The following is a 20,953-nucleotide window of genomic DNA, read 5'->3' as shown; positions in this document are numbered from 1 at the left end:
AGAGCATTGAGTATAGAAGTTGGGATGTAATATTAAAATTGTACAAGGCATTGGTGAGGCCAATTCTGGAGTATGGTGTACAATGTTGATCGCCTAATTATAGGAAGGATGTCAACACAAATAGAGAGAGTACAGAGGAGATTTACTAGAATGTTGCCTGGGTTTCAGCAACTAAGTTACAGAGAAAGGTTGAACAAGTTAGGTCTTTATTCTTTGGAGCGCAGAAGGTTAAGGGGGGACTTGATAGAGGTCTTTAAAATGATGAGAGGGATAGACAGAGTTGACGTGGACAAGCTTTTCCCATTGAGAGTAGGGAAGATTCAAACAAGAGGACATGACTTCAGAATTAAGGGACAGAAGTTTAGGGGTAACATGAGGGGGAACTTCTTTACTCAGAGAGTGGTAGCTGTGTGGAATGAGCTTCCAGTGGAAGTGGTGGAGGCAGGTTCGATTTTATCTGGAACTCTCTGCCACAGAGGGTAGTTGAGGCCAGTTCATTGGCTATATTTAAGAGGGAGTTAGATGTGGCCCTTGTGGCTAAGGGGATCAGGGGGTATGGAGAGAAGGCAGGTACGGGATACTGAGTTGGATGATCAGCCATGATCATATTGAATGGCGGTGCAGGCTCGAAGGGCCGAATGGCCTACTCCTGCACCTAATTTCTATGTTTCTATGTTATAATTTAAAAATAAATTGGATAGGTGTATGGATGGGAAAGGAATGGAGGGTTATGGTCTGAGTGCAGGTAGATGGGACTAGGGGAAAATAATTGTTCGGCACTGACTTGTAGGGCCGAGATGGCCTGTTTCCGTGCTGTAATTGTTATATGGTTAATGAATGAATGAATAAGTTTATTGACCAAATATTCACATACAAGGAATTTGCCTTGGTGCTCCGCCCACAAGTGAAAACATGACATACAGTCACATTTAAGAATGATACATAAAACATTAAACATTAATAATAAAACATTATTGATTAAATATGTGGATTAAATAAAATACCAGAGGAAAAGGAGGCTACAGATATTTGGTTATTGAGTAGAGCAACTACTCGTGGAAAAAAAGCTGTTTTTATGTCTGGCTGTGGCAACTTTGACAGTCCGGAGTCGCCTTCCAGAGGGAAGTGATTCAAAGAGTTTGTGGCCAGGGTGGGAGGAGCATTGTGTGCAGTTTTTGGTCTCCTAATTTGAGGAAGGACATTCTTGCTATTGAGGAAGTGCAGCGTAGGCTGCTAGTCCTGCACCTATTTTATCATTTGTTTCTCAGGGAGCAGGGAGAGAGAAATAGGGAAAAAGATACTGGAGGAGAGAATAATGGAGAAATGAAAGTATGGAAAGAGAAAAAAAAAATGGGAGGAAGAGAGTGATAGAGAAGAGAAATGAGAGTGAGGAGCAGGGAGAGAGAAGTCGGGAAAAGATAGATAATGACAGAGAAAAAGGGAGTAGGGAGGGAGAAAGAGAGAGCAAAACAAGGAAAGCATACTTTGACAAACTCAGTGAGGCAACCCCTGATTTTAAAGACCTAGATGATACATCAAAACTAATAATAATCCTTGGCGAAGGAAATACGGCACATCTTGGTGCACAATACGTAACAGCATGCCATAGCCCGAGAGACGGTGAATGACCAACATGCACATATGTACGCACACACTAATTGACATTAACTGACACTAAGAAATTAATATTGAATTGCTAAACTTGCTATTGTGTTGTTGGCCTTCTGCTTACAGCTGCAAGAACGTGTAGCATCAATAAAGGGCTATAGGCCTATTGCGAGTTTATCTACAGGGACATATCTATCCATGCACTGTATACTTATGGCTTTTAAATATGTATGTCATGTTTTATACTTTGGCAATATAACAATGTTTTTTTTTATCATGCCAATAAAGTTTTTAAATTGAATGAAAATTGAATTGGGAGGAAGAGAATGATAGAGAGAGGAAGTAGAGGGGAGGAGCAGGGAGAGGGAAAGGTATAAGATAGGAGAGAAGAGTCAAGTGCTTTATTGTCATTGTTCCGTATCTCTCTACATCAGTGTCTATATCTCTCGTTTTCCTCTCCCGTGACTCTCAGTCTGAAGAAGGGTCTCGACCTGAAATGTCACCCGTTCCTTCTCTCCAGAGACGCTGCCCGTCCCGCTGAGCTACTGCAGCTTTTGGCGTCGACCTTCGGTTTAAACCACCGTCTGAAGATGTTCCTGCACACGTGTTTTATTGTCTTATAACGTCCCAGACAGAATGATGGGGAAAAGAGAGGAGAGTGTGGAGCAGGGAGAGGGAAATAAGGAAAAAGGTGGGAGAGAGTGATAGAGATATTTTATCATTTAAAAATAAATTGGATAGTTATATAGACGGGAAAGGTATGGAGGGTTATGGTCTGAACGCAGGTGTGTGGGACTAGGGGAGAATACGTGTTCGGCACGGACTAGAAGGGTCGAGATGGCCTGTTTCCGTGCTGTAATTGTTATATGGTTATATATGGAAAGGCTTGGATGGTGCGGATGTGGAAAGCATGCTTCCACTCACGGATGAATCTGGGAACAGAGGTCACAGCCTCAGAATTAAAGGACGTTCCCTTAGGAAGATGAGGAGGAATTTCTTTAGTCAGAGGGTGGTGAATCTGTGGAATTCATTGCCACAGAAGGATGTGGAGGCCGAGTCAATGGATGTTTTTAAGGCGGAGATAGATTCTTGATTAGTGCGGGTGTCAGGGGTTATGAGGAGAAGGCAGGAGAATGGGGTGACAGAGGGAGAGGGAGTGAGAGAGAGGGGATCTCATTGAAACATATAAGATTGTTAAGGGTTTGCCATGCTAGAGGCAGGAAACATGTTCCCAATGTTGGGGGAGTCCAGAACCAGGGGCCACATAGTTTAAGAATAAGGGGTAAGCCATTTAGAACGGAGACGAGGAAACACTTTTTCTCACAGAGAGTGGTGAGTCTGTGGAATTCTCTGCCTCAGAGGGCGGTGGAGGCAGCGGTAGAGTTGCTGCCTCACCGCGCCGGAGACCCGGGTTCGATCCTGACTACGGGTGCTGTCTGTACGGAGTTTGTACGTTCTCCCCGTGACCTGTGTGCGTTTTCTCCGGCATCTCCTGTCTCCACCCACACTCCAAAGACGTGCAGGTTTGTCCATTCATTGGCCTGGTACAAATGTAAAATTGTCCCTAGTGTGTGTGGGATAGTGTTGGTGTGCGGGGATCGCTGGTCGGGGCGGGCTCGGTGGGCCGAAGGGCCTGTTTCCGTGCTGCATGTCCAAACAAATCTAAACTTTAAAAAAAGGACACTGATACGGTCTGAAGAAGGGTCTCGACCCGAAACGTCACCTATTCCTTCTCTCCAGAGATGCTGCCTCTCCTGCTGAATTACTCCAGCTTTTTGTGTCTATCTTCGGTTTAAACCAGTATCTGCAGTTCCTTCCTGCACTCTTTTCACTGTATCTCGATAATAAACCTACATCTGAACCTAAACCGAGCTGTGGACCAAAAAAGGAGAACGTCTTTTCCATGACAAAAGTTCCCACCCAAGAGAAATCAGAAACTAAAGACGTCTTTGAAGAATAAAACCAGCTGAGTGTTCTAATTTAAGACAAACAAGCAAAAATAGCCACAAGCAAAACATTTTGTTTATGGTAACATTGAGGAACACAGAGTAGTGGCAGGCAGTTCCTTGGTAACTTCAAAGCTTCTCATCAAGCATCTTGGAAACATAGAAACATAGAAAATAGGTGCAGGAGGAGGCCATTCGCCCCTTCGAGCCTGCACCGCCATTCGATATGATCATGGCTGATCATCCAACTCAGTATCCCATCCCTGCCTTCTCTCCATACCCCCTGATCCCTTTAACCCCAAGGGCCACATCTAACTCCCTCTTAAATATAGTCAATGAACTATGGCCTCAACTACCTTCTGTGGTAGAGAATTCCACAGATTCACCACTCTCTGTGTAAAAAATGATTTTCTCATCAATTTTAATTCAATTCTAGCGTGTACAAGTCAAGTCTATCCAGTCTTTCTTCATATGAAAGTCCTGCCATCCCAGGAATCAGTCTGGTGAACCTTCTCTGTACTCCCTCTATGGCAAGAATGTCTTTCCTCAGATTAGGAGACCAAAACTGTACGCAATACTCCAGGTGTGGTCTCACCAAGGCCCTGTACAACTGCAGTAGAACCTCCCTGCTTTTTGAGTCTATCTTCGGTTTAAACCAGCATCTGCAGTTCCTTCCTGCACTCTTTTCACTGTATCTCGATAATAAACCTACATCTAAACCTAACCCGAGATGGCGCCGGTAGGCGGCGCGACTGTCGTCAGCAGCGGCCTCTGCAGCCCGTCTGCGTTTTTATTATTTTTTGTCTATGTTTTTATGTAGTTTTTGTTATTTTTTTGTTGGGTGTGTGTGTGTGGGGGGGGGGGGGGGGGGGTGGGGGGGGGGGGGGGGGGTGGGAGGAAGGGTGTAACTTTTAAATCTCTCCCTGCACGGGAGACCCGACCTTTTCTTTGTCGGGTCTCCGTTGTCGTTGGGGCTGCAACGAGGAGCGGCCTCCAACAGGAGAAGACCGGGAGCTCTGGTGCCGGCGACTCACCTCACCGTCGCGGAGCTGGCCGTGTCCAGAGCGGGTGGAGCGGTGGTGGTGGAGCGCTGCTGCTGCTGCGGCCCGACCTCCGGAGATTCGGAGGCTGCAACTGCGGGTCTGGTGGACGGCGGCACCGGGAGCCCGCCGTTCCCTGGAGGGGGACCGCTTTTCAGGGCTCCTGCAACGGCGACTTCTCCCGCCCGAATTGCGGGGTTGAAGAGCTCCTGGAGCGTGGCCTGACATCACTGCCCCGCGCGGCTCGGAATGGCTGCGGGACTCTGCGAGCGCACGCCGGGAGCTCTAACATCAAGAACCCGGTGTGCGACCTTGCATCACCCGGCGTGGCTTTAATGGCCGCGGGACAATCGCCGGGGGCTTTGACTTTGACTCTGACATCGGGGGGGGGGGGGGGGGAGAGTGCAGTGGAGAGATAAGTTTTTTTGGCCTTCCATCACAGCGATGTGATGGATGTTTATGTAAATTATGTTGTGTCTTGGGTCTATGTGTTTGTAATGTATGGCTGCAGAAACGTCATTTCGTTTGGACCTCAAGGGGCCAAATGACAAATAAATTGAATTGAATTGAATTGAATTGAAAAGCTGTAGACCAAAAAAGGAGAACGTCTTTTCCATGACAAAAGTTCCCACCCAAGAGAAATCAGGATCTAAAGACGTCTTTGAAGAATAGAACCAGCCGAGTGTTCTAATTTAAGACAAACAAGCAAAAATATCCTTCAATTCAGTTCAAGATGGTCTGGTGGGCCAGAATGGACTCAGTGGGCCAAATGGACTTCTTCCATGCAATGATTAGTACGGGTGTCAGGGGCTAAGGGGAGAAGGCAGGAGAATGGGGTTGAGAGGGAGAGATAGATCAGCCATGATTGAATTGTGGAGTAGACTTTAGTTTAGTTTAGAGATACAGCGCGGAAACAGGCCCTTCAGCCCACCGAGTCCGTGCCGACCAGCGATCCCCGCACACTAACACTATCCCACACACACTAGGGACAAGTTACACATACACCAAGCCAATTAACCTACAAACCTGCACGTCCTTGGAGTGTGGGAGGAAACCGTAGATCTCGGAGAAAACCCCACGCAGGTCGCGGGGAGAACGTACAACTCCGTACAGACAGCGCCCGTAGTCGGGGTCAAACCCGGGTCTCCGGCGCTGCAAGGCAGAAGCTTTACCGCAAACGCCACCGTGCTGGCCTCGATGGGTCGAATGGCCTAATTCTGCTCCAATGGACAAGTTCCTCCAGTTTGTATTTAGCCTCACTCTGACAATGGAGAAGGCCCAGGACAGAAAGGATATAGTGTGGGAATGGATTCAAGATTCAAGAGAGTTTATTGTCATGTGTCCCTGTATAGGACAATTAAATTCTTGCTTTGCTTCAGCACAACAGAATATAGTAGGCATAAATACAGAACAGATCAGCGTGTCCATAAACCATTCAATATATAAATACACACACACATAAATAAACAGATAAAGTGCAATGGGCTATTAATGTTCAGAGTTTTGTTTGAGTTGAGTTTAATAGCCTGGTGGCTGTGGGGAAGCAGCTATTCCTGAACCTGGATGTTGCAGATTTCAGGCTCCTGCACCTTCTACCCGATGGCAGCGGGGAGATGAGTGTGTGGCCAGGATGGTGTGTGGGTCCTTTGATGATGCTGCCAGCCTTTTTGAGGCAGCGACTGCGATAGATCCCCTCGATGGTGGGGAGGTCAGAGCCAATGATGGACTGGGCAGTGTTTACTACTTTTTGTAGTCTTTTCCGCTCCAGGGCGCTCAAGTTGCCGAACCAAGCCACGATGCAACCGGTCAGCATGCTCTCTACTGTGCACCTGGGAAGCTGAATTAAATTGTTTGGCAACCGGGAGATCAGGAAGGTCCAGGCCGGCTGAGGGAAGGTGTTCAGCGAAACCATCGCCCAGTCTGCGTTTGGTCTCGCCGATGTATAAGAGTCCACATCTTGAACAGCGGATACAGTAGATGAGGTTGGAGGAGGTGCAAGTGAACCTCTGCCTCACCTGAAAGGACTGTCGGGGTCCCTGGACAGAGTCGAGGGGGAGGTATAAGGACAGGTGTTGCATCTCCTGCGGTTGCAGGGGGAAGGTACCTGGGGAGGGGGTGGTTTGGGTTGGGAAGGGACGAATTAACCAAGGAGTTGCGGAGGGAAAGGTCTCTGCGGAATGTGGAAAGGGGTGGAGATGGGAAGATGTGACTAGCGGTGGGATCCCGTTGGAGGTGGCGAAAATGTCGGAGGATTATGTGTTGTATGCGACGGCTGATGGGGTGAAAGGTAAGGACTAGGAGGAATAGAGCCATAGAGGGAGTACAGAGAAGGTTCACCAGACTGATTCCTGGGATGGCAGGACTTTCATATGAAGAAAGACTGGATAGACTCGGCTTGTACACGCAAGAATTTAGAAGATTGAGGGGGGATCTTATAGAAACTTACAAAATTCTTAAGGGGTCGGACAGGCTAGATGCAGGAAGATTGTTCCCGATGTTGGGGAAGTCCAGAAAAAAGGGTCACAGTTTAAGGATAAGGGGGAAATCTATTAGGACCGAGATGAGAAAATCATTTTTTACACAGAGAGTGGTGAATCTGTGGAATTCTCTGTCACAGAAGGTAGTTGAGGCCAGTTTATTGGCTATATTTAAGAGGGAGTTAGATGTGGCCCTTGTGGCTAAAGGTATCATAGAAAGGCGATTTGGCCCTTCGAGCCTGCACCGCCATTCAATATGATCATGGCTGATCATGCAACTCAGTATCCCGTACCTGCCTTCTCTCCATACCCTCTGATCCCCTTAGCCACAAGGGCCACATCTAACTCCCTCTTAAATATAGCCAATGAACTGGCCTCAACTACCTTCTGTGGCAGAAAGTTCCAGAGATTCACCACTCTCTGTGTGAAAAAAGTTCTTCTCATCTCGGTTTTAAAGGATTTCCCCCTTATCCTTAAGCTGTGTCCCCTTGCCCTGGACTTCCCCAACATCGGGAGCAATCTTCCTGCATCTAGCCTGTCCAACCCCTTAAGAATGTTGTAAGTTTCTATAAGATCCCCTCTCAATCTCCTAAATTCTAGAGAGTATAAACCAAGTCTATCTAGTCTTTCTTCATAAGACAGTCCTGCCATCCCAGGAATCAGTCTGGTGAACCGTCTCTGCACTCCCTCTATGGCAATAATGTCCTTCCTCAGATTTGGAGACCAAAACTGTACGCAATACTCCAGGTGTGGTCTCACCAAGAACATGGATGGGTGGCGTTTCGGGTCGGGACCCGTCTTCAGACTGATTGTAGAGATGGGATGGATGGGGGGGGGGGTGGGGGTGGTGGGGGGGGGGAAGGAAGCGAGGAGAGGGCAGGACAAAGACAGGCAAGTGATAGGTGGAGATAGACACAAATCGCTGGAGTAACTTAGCGAGTCAGACAGCATCTCTGGAGAAAAGGGATAGATGATCGAATGGCGGAGTAGACTCGATGGACCGAATTGCCTAATTCTGCTTCTATCACATGTAATTAGTTCTTCTTTGGTTCCACATTGTAAAATGGTGCTAAATAAATGCAGGGTATGTTTGGTTTAAATGCAAAAGGTTGCTCCTGGAAAAGGTGCTCTATAAATGCAGGTTGAATTTGTTTTAAATGCAACAAAGATGCAAAAAAGACCCTCCTCTATGTCTACAAAGCACTCAATGGGCTTGCCCCCTCCTACATTAAAAGTCTTCTCACCCCACCACTCCACCTGCAGGTCCCTCAGATCGGCCGACTTGGGGCTGCTGAATATCCCGCGGTCTAGGCATAAGCTCAGGGGCGACCGACCGCGCCTTTGCGGTTGCAGCCCCTAGACTGTGGAACAGCATCCCCCTTTCCCATCAGAACCGCCCCTTTAAGTCAAGACTAAAATCTTATCTCTGCTCCCAAGCCTTTCCTGATGTCCACTGAGCGAGGTGGATAGTTTGTTTGTTTATACTATTCTTATAACAAATGTAAAGCACTTTGGCCAACGAGTTGTTTTTTTAAATGTGCTATATAAATAAATGTGACTTGACTTGACTTGAATATAAATGCAGTGTTTAAGAAGGAACTGCAGATGCTGGAAAATATTGTCTACCTGTATAAATGCAGGATATGTATGGTTTTAAATGATAAAAAGCGCTATATGAATTTGTTTTAAATGCAAAATGCTGGTTGGGGGAGTGGGAATTGAACCCCCCCCCTTTGGGCTCAGGCTGGGGTGGAGTGGGGGGGTGATGTGATGATGTCATGCAGGACAAGGGCAAACGCGCCCGGGGCGGGGGACTACAACTCCCAGCGGGCCCAGCGACCCGTCCTTCGTCCCTCCGCGCCTGCGCGGCTGCGGCGGCGGAGATGTAATGCGAGCGCGATGACGTAAGACGTTGGCAGCGTTGACGACACGACGTTGGTGTTGAGACTACAACCCCCGGCGGCCCCTGCGCCTGCGCGGTGACGTAGTTCGGGCGCGATGACGTAAAACGTGGACTACAACGCCCCCGCGCCTGCGCGCCCGAGGTTGAGTTGGTGTTGAGACTACAACCCCCGGCGGCCCCAGCGCCTGCGCGGTGACGTAATGCGAGCGCGGTGACGCAGGAGGGGGGGTGCTGGGCCAATGGGGGACGGCGGTGAGGGTCACGTGGAGCGGGGAGGGGCGGGGGGGTCACATTGTGTCAGCGGCGGCGGAGGGAGAACATCGGGGCCACAGAGCGCTGCACAGTTTCCCCCCGGACATCAGCCCCGCTGCAACACTCCCACCCCGAGGCCCAGTGCAGCCCCAGACCCCACCCCGGGGCCCAGTGCAGCCCCAGACCCCACCCCGGGGCCCAGTGCAGCCCTCCTCACTGCACCTCACCTCACCCCACCCCGGGGCCCGGCCGCTGCAAGCCCCGGCTCTCCCTCCCTCTCCAGCCCGGCCACACAGCCCTGCAGCCCGGGCCCGCCCTCACTCCACCCTCCCTCATCACCCCGGGCCGAAGAACCGCTCACACCATCCCGGGCGGAATCCCGACCGAGCCAAATCTGGGAATGCCGTGCTAATTCTGGCTTCAAATCTGGGAATATCCCGAAAACGGAAAACCAAACGCCGAGCTGATTCATTCTGGACGGATTATCCTCAAAGTCTCTGGGAAAAACTGGGAATACCGAGCCTGATTTGGAGAACTGGGAATGCCAGTGGAATCTGAGAAGATCGTCCCAATCCCGGTGAGGCAAATGGGGATTACCGAGATCATCCTGAATGGAAAACTGGGGATACTGAGCTAATCCAGGACAACGAAAAAATAACCGGGAAAGCCAGCCAATCATCCCGAACGGAAAACGGGGAATGACAAGCGAATTCTGGGCGGAAAACTAGGAATACTGTGCTAATCAGCGAAGAATTTGGAATACAGGTTCTGAATTTGAACGGAAGATTGGGAATACTGAAATCATTGTGGGCAGAGAAAGGAGAGCACTGTACTAATCCTGAACAGAAAAGTAGGAATATTGTGCTAACCCTGGACAGAACGCTGGGAATAGTGTACTGGGGAGCAGTTTTGTGCTAATCCCGGACAGAAAACGGGTAATATAGTGCTAATCCCAGTAAGGAATTTGGGAATACCGTGCTGATCCCCAGTGGAAAAACTGGGAATGCTGGTCTAATCCCAGTGAGGGATTTTGGAAATAACATATTAATTCCAGTCAGAAAACTGCGAACACCGAACATCCCTGTGAGGGATCTGTGAATGCCGTACTAATATCAGTCAGAAAACTGGGAATACTGAATAAATCCCTGTGAGGGATTTGGAAGAACTGTCATAATCCTAGACAGAAAATTGGGAATACCAAACCAATCCCAGTGAGATAGCTGGGAATACTGTGCTAATCTCAGCCAAAGGATCGGGCGCTCCGTGCTAAACCCAGCAGAAAGACTGGGAATACTGAGCAAATTCCATCCACGGGGACTGGGAGAACCAAGATAATCCCCGTGAGAGAACTGGGAATACCAAAATAAGATTGGACACTGGACTGACAAAGCTAAGGTATCGGCTACGGGGCTGGGAATATACATTTATTCTGAGCCACAGGACTGGGAGCACCAAGCTATTCCCAAGCAGGAAGCCAGGAGCACGAAACTGGGAACGCTAAATTATCCCTAGCAACAGGACTGGGAACAATTTACGTACCCCAACGTACGAGACTGGGAAAAACAATTTATTTATTTATTTTTTCTCTTCCCTGCTGCTAGAATCAGTCTTCCAAATCCTGCAACCTAGTACCAGGGAACAGTAGCCACCACCCCCAGGGAGCTCTGGAGACTGGGAGCGCTCTGGCGCACACCGGAATCGAAAAGTCGGGAATTGAAGCAGGAATCTAAAGCGTAACCTAGCAAAGAGATCCCAGTGGTGCATCGGGGGGAAAAACCCGGGAAACAATCCGGGAAACGTCGCTAATAAAAAGACTGGCTGCCGACTGGGAACACTGGAACCGGGCTAGTTTGGGAAAACTCGACGGGAGTCTACCGACGTTCCCGAACTGCGATTTAAAATTAAAAAAAATCCCAGTGAGGGAGAAAAACGAACTGGCTTTTAGACTCGACGGATTTTCTGAAATGAGGACTGAATTTTAGACCTGGTGCGGTCGGGATCAAGCCAAAGTGGGAAGTCTCCGTTCCCCCTTTTAAAAAAAATTTAAAAATTCCTTTCCGTTCTCCCAATCCGGGAGATGGGATCGGTGGGAGAGTGAGCGCTAGAGGCCCGGATTTTTGTTTTCCCCCTCCTCCCCTCTCACACATCCCTGAGCGGCAGGGAACGCCAGGATTCTGTTGGGCTCCTCGGTTTATGTGCATCCCATGGAACCCAAGGTGACGTCGCCGATCACGGCGGCAGAGAAGGTCGACGGATTCAGCCGCAAGTCGGTGCGGAGGGCGCGACAGAGGAGATCCCACGGCTCATCCCAATTCCGCTACCAGAGCAGCCAAGTGGAGCTGACCCCCCTGCCCCTCCTGAAAGGTAAGATGTCCCATGCAATCTCACCATCTTTCACAAGGTACAGGAGTAGAATTAGGCCATTCAGCCCATCAAGTCTACCCCGCCATTCAATAGTGGCAGTTGTACAGACCACACCTGGAGTATTGCGTACAGTTTTGGTCTCCTAATCTGAGGAAAGACATTCTTGCCATAGAGGGAGTACAGAGAAGGTTCACCAGACTGATTCCTGGGATATCAGGACTTTCATATGAAGAAAGACTGGATAGACTCGGCTTGTACTCGCTAGAATTTGGAAGATTGAGGAGGGATCTTATAGAAACTTACAAAATTCTTAAGGGGTTGGACAGGCTAAATGCAGGAAGATTATTCCCGATGTTGGGGAAGTCCAGGACAAGGGGTCACAGTTTAAGGATAAGGGGGAAATCTTTTAGGACCGAGAAGAGGAAAACATTTTTCACACAGTGAGTGGTGAATCTCTGGAATTCTCTGCTGCAGAAGGCAGTTGAGGCCAGTTCATTGGCTATATTTAAGAGGGAGTTAGATGTGGCCCTTGTGGCTAAAGGGGTCAGGGGGTATGGAGAGAAGGCAGGTACAGGATACTGAGTTGGATAATCAGCCATGATCATATTGAATGGCAGTGCAGCCTCGAAGGGCCGAATGGCCTACTCCTACACCTATTTTCTATGTTTCTATCTGTCTCGCCCTCCTAACCCCATTCTCCTGCCTTCTCCCCATAACCTCTGACACCCGTACTAATCATTACTGATTATAGTGAAATTATTAAGAGTTTAAGAAAGAACTGCAGATGCTAGAAAAATCGAAGGTAGACAACAAATTCTTGAGAAACTCAGGGGGTGAGGCAGCATCTATGGAGAGAAGGAATTGGCGACATTTTGGGTCTCAAGACCAGAGTTCACAAGCCCAGCCGCTCTATTCTCTCAGCATATGACAGTCCCGGCATCCCAGGAAAGTCCTTCCTCAAATTTGGAGACCAAAACTGCACACAATACTCCAGGTGTGGTCTCCAGTTCCTTCTCTCCATAGATGCTGTCTCACCCGCTGAGTTTCTCCAGCATTTTTTGTCTATGTGGACTAATTGTTTGTTGCGTGCCAACCAGTCAGCGGAAAGACAATACATGATTACAATCGATCCATTTGCAGTGTACAGATACAAGATTAAGCCAATAACGTTTAGTGCAAGGTAAAGCCAGCAAAGTCCAATCAATGATAGTTCGAGGGTCACCAAAGAGGTAAGATGGTAGTTCAGCACTGCTCTCTGGTTGTGGTAGGATGGTTCAGTTGGGAAGAAACTGTCCCTGAATCTGGTGGTGTGTGTTTCCACACTTCTGTACCTCTTGCCCGATGGGAGAGGGGAGAAGAGGGGGTGGTCAGGGTGCAACATGTCCTTGAATATGCTGCTGGCCTTGTCGAGGCAGCGTGAGGTGTAAATGGAGTCAAAGGAAGGTCCTGCAGTTGTACAGGGCCCTAGTCAACAAAATAGAGAGAGTACAGAGGAGATTTACTAGAATGTTGCCTGGGTTTCAGCAACTAAGTTACAGAGAAAGGTTGAACAAGTTAGGGCTTTATTCTTTGGAGCGCAGAAGGTTAAGGGGGGACTTGATAGAGGTTTTTAAAATGATGAGAGGGATAGACAGAGTTGACGTGGAAAAGCTTTTCCCACTGAGAGTAGGGAAGATTCAAACAAGGGGACATGACATGAGAATTAAGGGACTGAAGTTTAGGGGTAACATGAGGGGGAACTTCTTTACTCAGAGAGTGGTAGCTGTGTGGAATGAGCTTCCAGTGAAGGTGGTGGAGGCAGGTTCGTTTTTATCATTTAAAAATAAATTGGATAGTTATATGGATGGGAAGGGAATGGAGGGTTATGGTCTGAGCGCAGGTATATGGGACTAGGGGAGATTATGTGTTCGGCACGGACTAGAAGGGTCGAGATGGCCTGTTTCCGTGCTGTAATTGTTATATGGTTATATGGTTAGTGAGACCACATCTGGAGTATTGTGTACAGTTTTGGTCTCCAAATGTGAGGAAGGACATTCTTGCTATTGAGGGAGTGCAGCGCAGGTTCTCAAGGTTAATTCTCAGGATGGCAGGACTGTCGTATGCTGAGAGAATGGAGTGGCTGGGCTTGTACACTCTGGAATTTAGAAGGATGAGAGGGCATCTTATTGAAACATATGATTATTAAGGGTTTGGACACGCTAGAGGCAGGAAACATGTTCCTGATGTTGGGGAGTCCAGAACCAGGGGCCACAGTTTAAGAATAAGGGGTAAGCCTTTTAGGAGGAGATGCGGAAATTCTGTGGAATTCCCTGCCTCAGAGGGCGGTGGAGTCTGGTTCTCTGGATACTTTCAAGAGAGAGCTATATGGGGCTCTTGAAGTTAGTGGAGTCAGGGGATTTGGGGAGAAGGCAGGAACGGGGTACTGATTGTGGATGATCAGCCATGATCACAATGAATGGCGGTGCTGGCTTGAAGGGCCAAATGGCCTACTCCTGCACCTATTGTCTATTGAGGTTGGTTTGTGTGTAGGAATGATCAGTCTGAAGAAGGGTCTCGACTTGAAATGTCACCCATTCCTTCACTCCAGAGATGCTTCTTGTCCTGCTGAGTTACTCCAGCATTTTGTGTCTGGATTTTGTTTGAGTTGAGTTTAATAGCCTGATGGCTGTAGGGAAGAAGCTGTTCTTGAAGCTGGATGTTGCAGATTTCAGGCTCCTGTACCTTCTACCTGAAGGCAGCGGGGAGATGAGTAAGTGGCCAGGATGATGTGGGTCCTTGATGTTGCTAGCAGGCTTTTTGAGGCAGCGACTGCGATAGATCCCCTCGATGGTGGGGAGGTCAGAGCCGATGATGGACTGGGCAGTGTTTACAACCTTTTGCAGTCTTTTCCACTCCTGGGCGCTCAAGTTGCCGAACCAAGCCACGATGCAACCGGTCAGCATGCTCTCTACTGTGCACCTGTAGAAGTTAGAGAGAGTCCTCCTTGACAAACCGACTCTCCGTAATCTTCTCAGGAAGTAGAGGCGCTGATGTGCTTTCTTTATAATTGCATCAGTGTTCAAGGACCAGGAGAGATCTTCAGAGATGTGCACGCCCAGGAATTTGAAGCTCTTGACCCTCTCCACCATCGACCTGTTGATATAAACGGGACTGTGGGTCCCCATCCTACCCCTTCCAAAGTCCACGATCAGTCCCTTGGTTTTGCTGGTGTTGAGAGCCAGGTTGTTGCGCTGGCACCACTTGGTCAATCGGTCGATCTCACTTCTATACTCTGACTCATCGCCATCGGTGATACGTCCCACAACAGTGGTGTCGTCAGCAAACTTGATGATGGAGTTCGCACTATGACCGGCTACGCAGTCATGAGTATAGAGTGAGTACAGCAGGGGGGCTGAGCATGCAGCCTTGATGTGCTCCCGTGCTGATTGTTATCGAGGATGACACACTTCCACCAATAGGTACAGACTGTGGTCTGTGAATGAGGAAGTCGAGGGTTGATTTGTGTCCACATTTCGCTGCAATTCGCTTGCTCCAGCATTTTGTCTATCTTCGGTGTAAACTTTACAACCAGCATCTGCAGTTCTTTCCTACACATCACGTTCACTTTAGTCTATTATTGTCCCGTGTACAGTGAAAAGATTTTTGTTTAGTTACATAGATACATAGAAAATAGGTGCAGGAGTAGGCCATTCAGCCCTCCGAGCCAGCACTGTTCAATGTGATCATGGCTGTTCATCCACAATCAGTACCCCGTTCCTGCCTTCTCCCCATATCCCCTGACTCCACTAGCCATAAGAGACCTATTTTGAATGCACCCAGTGAATTGTCCCCCTGAGGCAGAGAACTCCACAGATTCACAGCTATTTGGCTGATTCACAACTGGAGGTGTGTGTGTGTGTGCGTTTGTTTTCACACTTCTGTACCTCTTACCTGATGGGAGAGGGGAGAAGAGGGAGTGGCCGTGGGGTGAGACTGGTCCTTGATTATGCTGCTGGCCTTGCCGAGGGCAGGGTGAAGAGGATGCGTTGGGTGCTGTTCTGCTCATCCTGCCACGAGAATGACGGAGAGGTTTTGGGGAGGGTGTTTAACAGAATGCTGTCACTTGCAAATAACAAGGCTGCTTAATGCCAATGATGATCGAGAACCAGAGGCCATCGGCTTAAGGTGAGGCAGGGGGATAGATTTAGTGTCGGGACAGGCAGAGCCAAGCCGGTCCCGGAGAGCGCGGTGTAACAGCGAGAGCGAGGGGGGCAGATGCAAGTGGGGGATGGGGACGGTCACGGTCCAGTGGCGGTTCGGCAGCGCCGGGGACCCGGGTTCGATCCTGGCTACGGGTGAGGCGCGGGTCTGTGTTCTGGCTCTCCCCTGTCTCCCACTCGCATCTGCCCCCTCTCTCTCCCGCTGTTACACCCCGTTACCTTGCACCCCCGTTCCTCAAATTAAATATATTGTTATACATAAACCATTAATAGAAACATAGAAAATAGGTGCAGGAGTAGGCCATTCGGCCCTTTGAGCCTGCACTGCCATTCAATATGATCATGGCTGATCATCCAAATCAATATCCCATACCTGCCTTCTCTCTGTACCCCCTGATCCCTTTAGCCACAAGGGCCACATCTAACCCTCTTAAATCTAGTCAATGAACTGTGGCCTCAACTACCTTCTGTGGCAGAGAATTCCACAGATTCACCACTCTCGGTATGAAAAATGTTTTTCTCATCTCGGTCCTAAAAGACTTCCCCCTTTATCCTTAAACTGAGACCCCTTGTTCTGGACTTCCCCAACATCGGGAATAATCTTCCTGCATCTAGCCTGTCCAACCCCTTCAGAATTTTATACGTTTCTATAAGATCCTCCCTCAATCTTCTAAATTCTAGCGAGTACAAGCTGAGTCTCGACCTGAAACGTCTTGCATTCCTTCTCTCCAAAGATGCTGCCTGTCCCGCTGAGTTACTCCAGCATTTTGTATCTTCAGTGTAACCAGCCTCTGCGGTTCCTTCCTCTACGAAGCACTGATTATCCGACATTGCGTATATTGGTTTATCATTGACAGATGAACTGTGAAACAGTGGGACAAATGGACAAGGGACAAAGGACATTTTTTGTCACACACACCAATTGGTGCAGTAAACTTTGAGTTACCATGTCGCTCACAAATAAGATAAACGCAACACTATAGAGTTTAACATAAAACATAAAAGCATGGAGCCCCTTGATTGCCCGCTACGCAGTCAACTCATCCTGTACATGAGAATAATGAAACCCCACACAAGCACAACATTGTGGCGCAGCGGTAGAGTTGCTGCCTTACAGCGCTCTCAGTGCCAGAGACCCGGGTTCGATCCCAACTACCGGTGCTGTCTGTGCGGAGTTTGTGCGTTCTTCCTCCGTGACCGCGAGCGTTTTCTCCTAGATCCTCCGTTTCCTCCCACACTCCAAAGAGGTTTGTAGGTTAATTGGCATGGTATGAATGCTAGTGTGTGTAGGATAGTGTTAATGTGCTGGGATGGCCGGTCGGCACGGACTCGGTGGGCCGAAGGGCCTGTTTCCCGCGCTGTATTTCTAAATAAAAGGGAGAAAATCGTGCATGTAAGGTTACAGGTGCAGAGAAAGTGTCGTGTGAGTGGGCGGAGCAATGGCGCAGCGGGTAGAGCTGCTGCCTCACAGCGCCACAGACCCAGGTTACATCCTGACTACGGGTGCTGTCTGCACGGAGTTTGTACGTTTTTCCCCCCGTGACCAACGTGGGTTTTCTCTGGGTGCTCCGGTTTCCTCCCACACTCCAAAGACGTGCCGGATTGCAGGTTAATTGGCTTGGTATGAATGTAAATGTCCCCAGTGTGTGTAGGGTAGCATTATGTAAATGTCCCCAGTGTGTGTAGGGTTACGTTATGTATATGTCCCCTGTGTGTGTAGGGTAGGGTTAGTCTGCGGGGATCGCTGGTCGGTGCAAACCCGGTGGGATAAAGACCCTGTTTCTGCGCTGTATCTAAAATTAAAACTTGGTTTTTAGATGGGCAGCTCAATCAATCAATCAGTTTTATTGATCACTTGCACATCAATGGAAATTCTTTCGGGTGGGAGGGGCAGAGTTCAAAGGAGATGTATGGGGCACGTTTTTCTCCACACAGTGGTGAGTGCGGGAACATGCTGCCAAGGGTAGTGATGGCAATAGATAAGACAGTGGTGTTTAAGAGGTGTTGAGATCGGCGCATGGCTATGTAGGGAATGGAAGGACACATGCCGGCAGGGGAGATTAGTTTAAACCAGGTGTCATGTTCAGCATGGGTATTCATAGTCTGAGTCATACATGCAGGAAACAGGTCCAACATGCCCACACCGACCAACATGCTGCAACCAGTCTGCATTTCCCTCAAAACCTGTCCCATCCATTTACCATGTTTATTAAATGTTGTGATTGCATCTGCCTCAACCACCTCCTCTGTCCTTGTCTGATGGTGTTTGTTATTCCAGACCGGAGGCAAGCTTTAACAGCAGCACCCCCCCCCCCCCCCCCCACCACCTTGTGTGAAAACGTTGCACCTCGGGTTCCTATTAAATCTATTCCCCTTCACCTGAAACCTAGGTCCTCTGGTCCTCGATTCCTCTACTCTGGGCAAGGGACTCTGTGCATCTACCCGATCTATTCCTCTCTTGATCTTGTACACCTCTATAAAGACATTGTCACAGACGACTGTGGCAGCCAAGTCAATGGGTATTTTACATAGAAACATAGAAATTAGGTGCAGGAGTAGGCCATTCGGCCCTTCGAGCCTGCACCGCCATTCAATGTGATCATGGCTGATCATCCAACTCAGTATCCTTTACCTGCCTTCTCTCCATACCCCTTGATCCCTTTAGCCACAAGGGCCACATCTAACTCCCTCTTAAATATAGTGGCTGATCATCCAACCCAGTATCCTGTACCTGCCTTCTCTCCATACCCCCTGATCCCTTTAGCCACAAGGGCCACATCTAACTCCCTCTTAAATATAGCCAATGAACTGTGGCCTCGACTACCTTCTGTGGCAGAGAATTCCGCAGATTCACCACTCTCTGTGTGTGGGAAAAAAAAATGTTTTTCTCATCTCGGTCCTAAAAGATTTCCCCCTTATCCTTAAACTGTGTGACACCTTGTTCTGGACTTCCCCAACATCGGGAACAATCTTCCTGCATCTAGCCTGTCCAACCCCTTAAGAATTTTGTAAGTTTCTATAATAATAATGTTATTTAATAATAATAATAATAATCTTATTTATATAGCACATTTTTAGTCAACTTGCATTGACCCCAAAGTGCTTCACATAATTACATTACATTTACACACAGGCAAAGGTGGGTGAAGTGTCTTGCCCCAAGGACACAACGACAGTATGCACTCCAAGCGGGATTAGAACCGGCTACCTTCCGGTCGCCAGCCGAACACTTAGCCCATTGTGCCATCTGTCGTCCATCTGTTTCACATAAGATCCCCCCCCCCTCAGATTCTCGATCAGTGCGGGTGTCAGGGGTTACGGGGAGAAGGCAGGAGAATGGGGTTGAGAGGGAGAGATAGATCAGCCGTGATTGAATGGCGAGGTTGACTTGATGGGCCGAATGGCCTAATTCTGGTGGTAGAAGCGCTGTAAGGCAGCATCTCTACCGCTGCGCCACCGTGTTGTGCTTGTGTGGGGATGAATTATTCTCATGTACGGGATGAGTTGACTGCGTAGCGCGCAAACAAGGGTCTCCACTGCCACGTGACGATCATAAACCAATCTCCACAACGTCTGATAATCAAGGAAAGAAAGTGCTTCGTAGAGGAAGGAACTGCAGAGGCTGGTTTACACTGAAGACACAAAATACTGGAGTAACTCAGCGGGACAGGCAGCATCTCTGGAGGGAATGAATGGGTGACGTTTCGGGTCGAGACCCTTCTCTGTGTATATCAACGACCAACTTAATGACCCATCCTTCAGAGATCCGCAGGTGTGAATTCCAACGTTCCTCTTTTCCTTCTTGGTTCTTGGTCCTCCAAAATATTCCAAATTGGAATTCCAAACTGGAGGTGGTACCTCATGGTGGTACCCCCATCTCCCCCCTACCCCACACCTCACTCCCCCTCTCTCCTCCCCTCCCCCAGCCCTCTCTCCTCCCCCTCTCCATCTCCCCCTCCTCCTCCCACCCCCATCCCTCTCTCCCCCACCCCCTTGCCTCTCTATCCCACCCCCTTCCCTCTCTCCCTCCCCCCCCTTCCCCCTACCCCTCTGTCCCTCTTCCACCTCTCCCCCTACCCCCCCCTCCCCACTCTCTCCTCCCCACCCCTCTCTCCCCCCACCCCTCTCCCCCCCCTCCACACTCTCCCCAAAACTCTCCCCCTCTCTGAAAACTCTCCCCCCTCTGCAAACTCCCCCCCTCTCTGCAAACTCCCCCCTCTCTGCAAACTCTCCCCCCTCTCTGCAAACTCTCCCCCTCTCTGCAAACTCCCCCCTCTCTGCAAACTCCCCCCCCCCCCAAACTCCCCCTCTCTGCAAACTCCCCCCCCTCCCCCCCCCTCTCTGCAAACTCCCCCCCTCTCTGCAAACTCCCCCCCTCTCTGCAAACTCCCCCCCCCTCTCTGCAAACTCCCCCCCTCTCTGCAAACTCCCCCCCTCTCTCTGCAAACTCCCCCCCCTCTCTGCAACCCCCCCTCTCTGCAAACTCCCCCCCTCTCTCTGCAAACTCCCCCCCTCTCTGCAAACTCCCCCCCTCTCTGCAAACTCCCCCCCCTCTGCAAACCTCCCCCCCCCCTCTCTGCAAACTCCCCCCCTCTCTGCAAACTCCCCCCCCCCCCTGCAAACTCCCCCCTCTCTGCAAACTCCCCCCCCCCTCTGCAAACTCCCCCCCCTCTCTGCAAACTCCCCCCCCCCCCCCCCTCTCTGCAAAACTCCTCTCCCCCCCTCTCTCTCTGCAAACTCCCCCCCCTCTCTGCAAACTCCCCCCCCCCCCCTCTCTGCAAACTCCCCCCCTCTCTGCAAACTCCCCCCCTCTCTGCAAACTCCCCCCCCCCCCTCTCTCTGCAAACTCCCCCCCCCTCCAAACCCCCCCCCCTCTCAAACAAACTCCCCCCCTCTCTGCAAACTCCCCCCCTCTCTGCAAACTCCCCCCCCCCCCTGCAAACTCCCCCCTCTCTGCAACTCCCCCCTCTCTGCCCCCCCCCTCTCTGCAAACTCCCCCTCTCTGCAAACTCCCCCCCTCTCTGCAAACTCCCCCCCCCTCTCTGCAAACTCCCCCCCCTCCCCCCCCCCCTCTGCAAACTCCCCCCCTCTCTGCAAACTCCCCCCCTCTCTCTGCAAACTCCCCCCCTCTCTGCAAACTCCCCCCCCCCTCCTGCAAACCCCC

At 49.8% G+C, this 20,953-nt stretch overlaps 1 protein-coding gene across 1 annotated transcript in view; it reads left to right on the top strand.

Moving 5' to 3' along the window:
- Positions 1-9,343: 9,343 nt before the first annotated feature.
- Positions 9,344-20,953, top strand: part of LOC129694365 (serine/threonine-protein phosphatase 2A 56 kDa regulatory subunit beta isoform-like) — a gene marked incomplete at its 3' end in the record, with an annotated part of 53,367 nt that continues 41,757 nt past the window's right edge. The window contains exon 1 of the mRNA XM_055631067.1: positions 9,344-11,590. Coding sequence (XP_055487042.1) covers positions 11,431-11,590 — 160 coding nt within the window. The remainder of the gene's footprint in view (positions 11,591-20,953) is intronic.

The sequence above is a fragment of the Leucoraja erinacea genome, unplaced genomic scaffold, assembly GCF_028641065.1.
Source record: "Leucoraja erinacea ecotype New England unplaced genomic scaffold, Leri_hhj_1 Leri_637S, whole genome shotgun sequence".
Taxonomy (NCBI): Eukaryota; Metazoa; Chordata; class Chondrichthyes; order Rajiformes; family Rajidae; genus Leucoraja; species Leucoraja erinaceus.
Note: the sequence above shows the minus strand (reverse complement) of the source record. Positions and strands in the feature narration are given on the sequence as shown.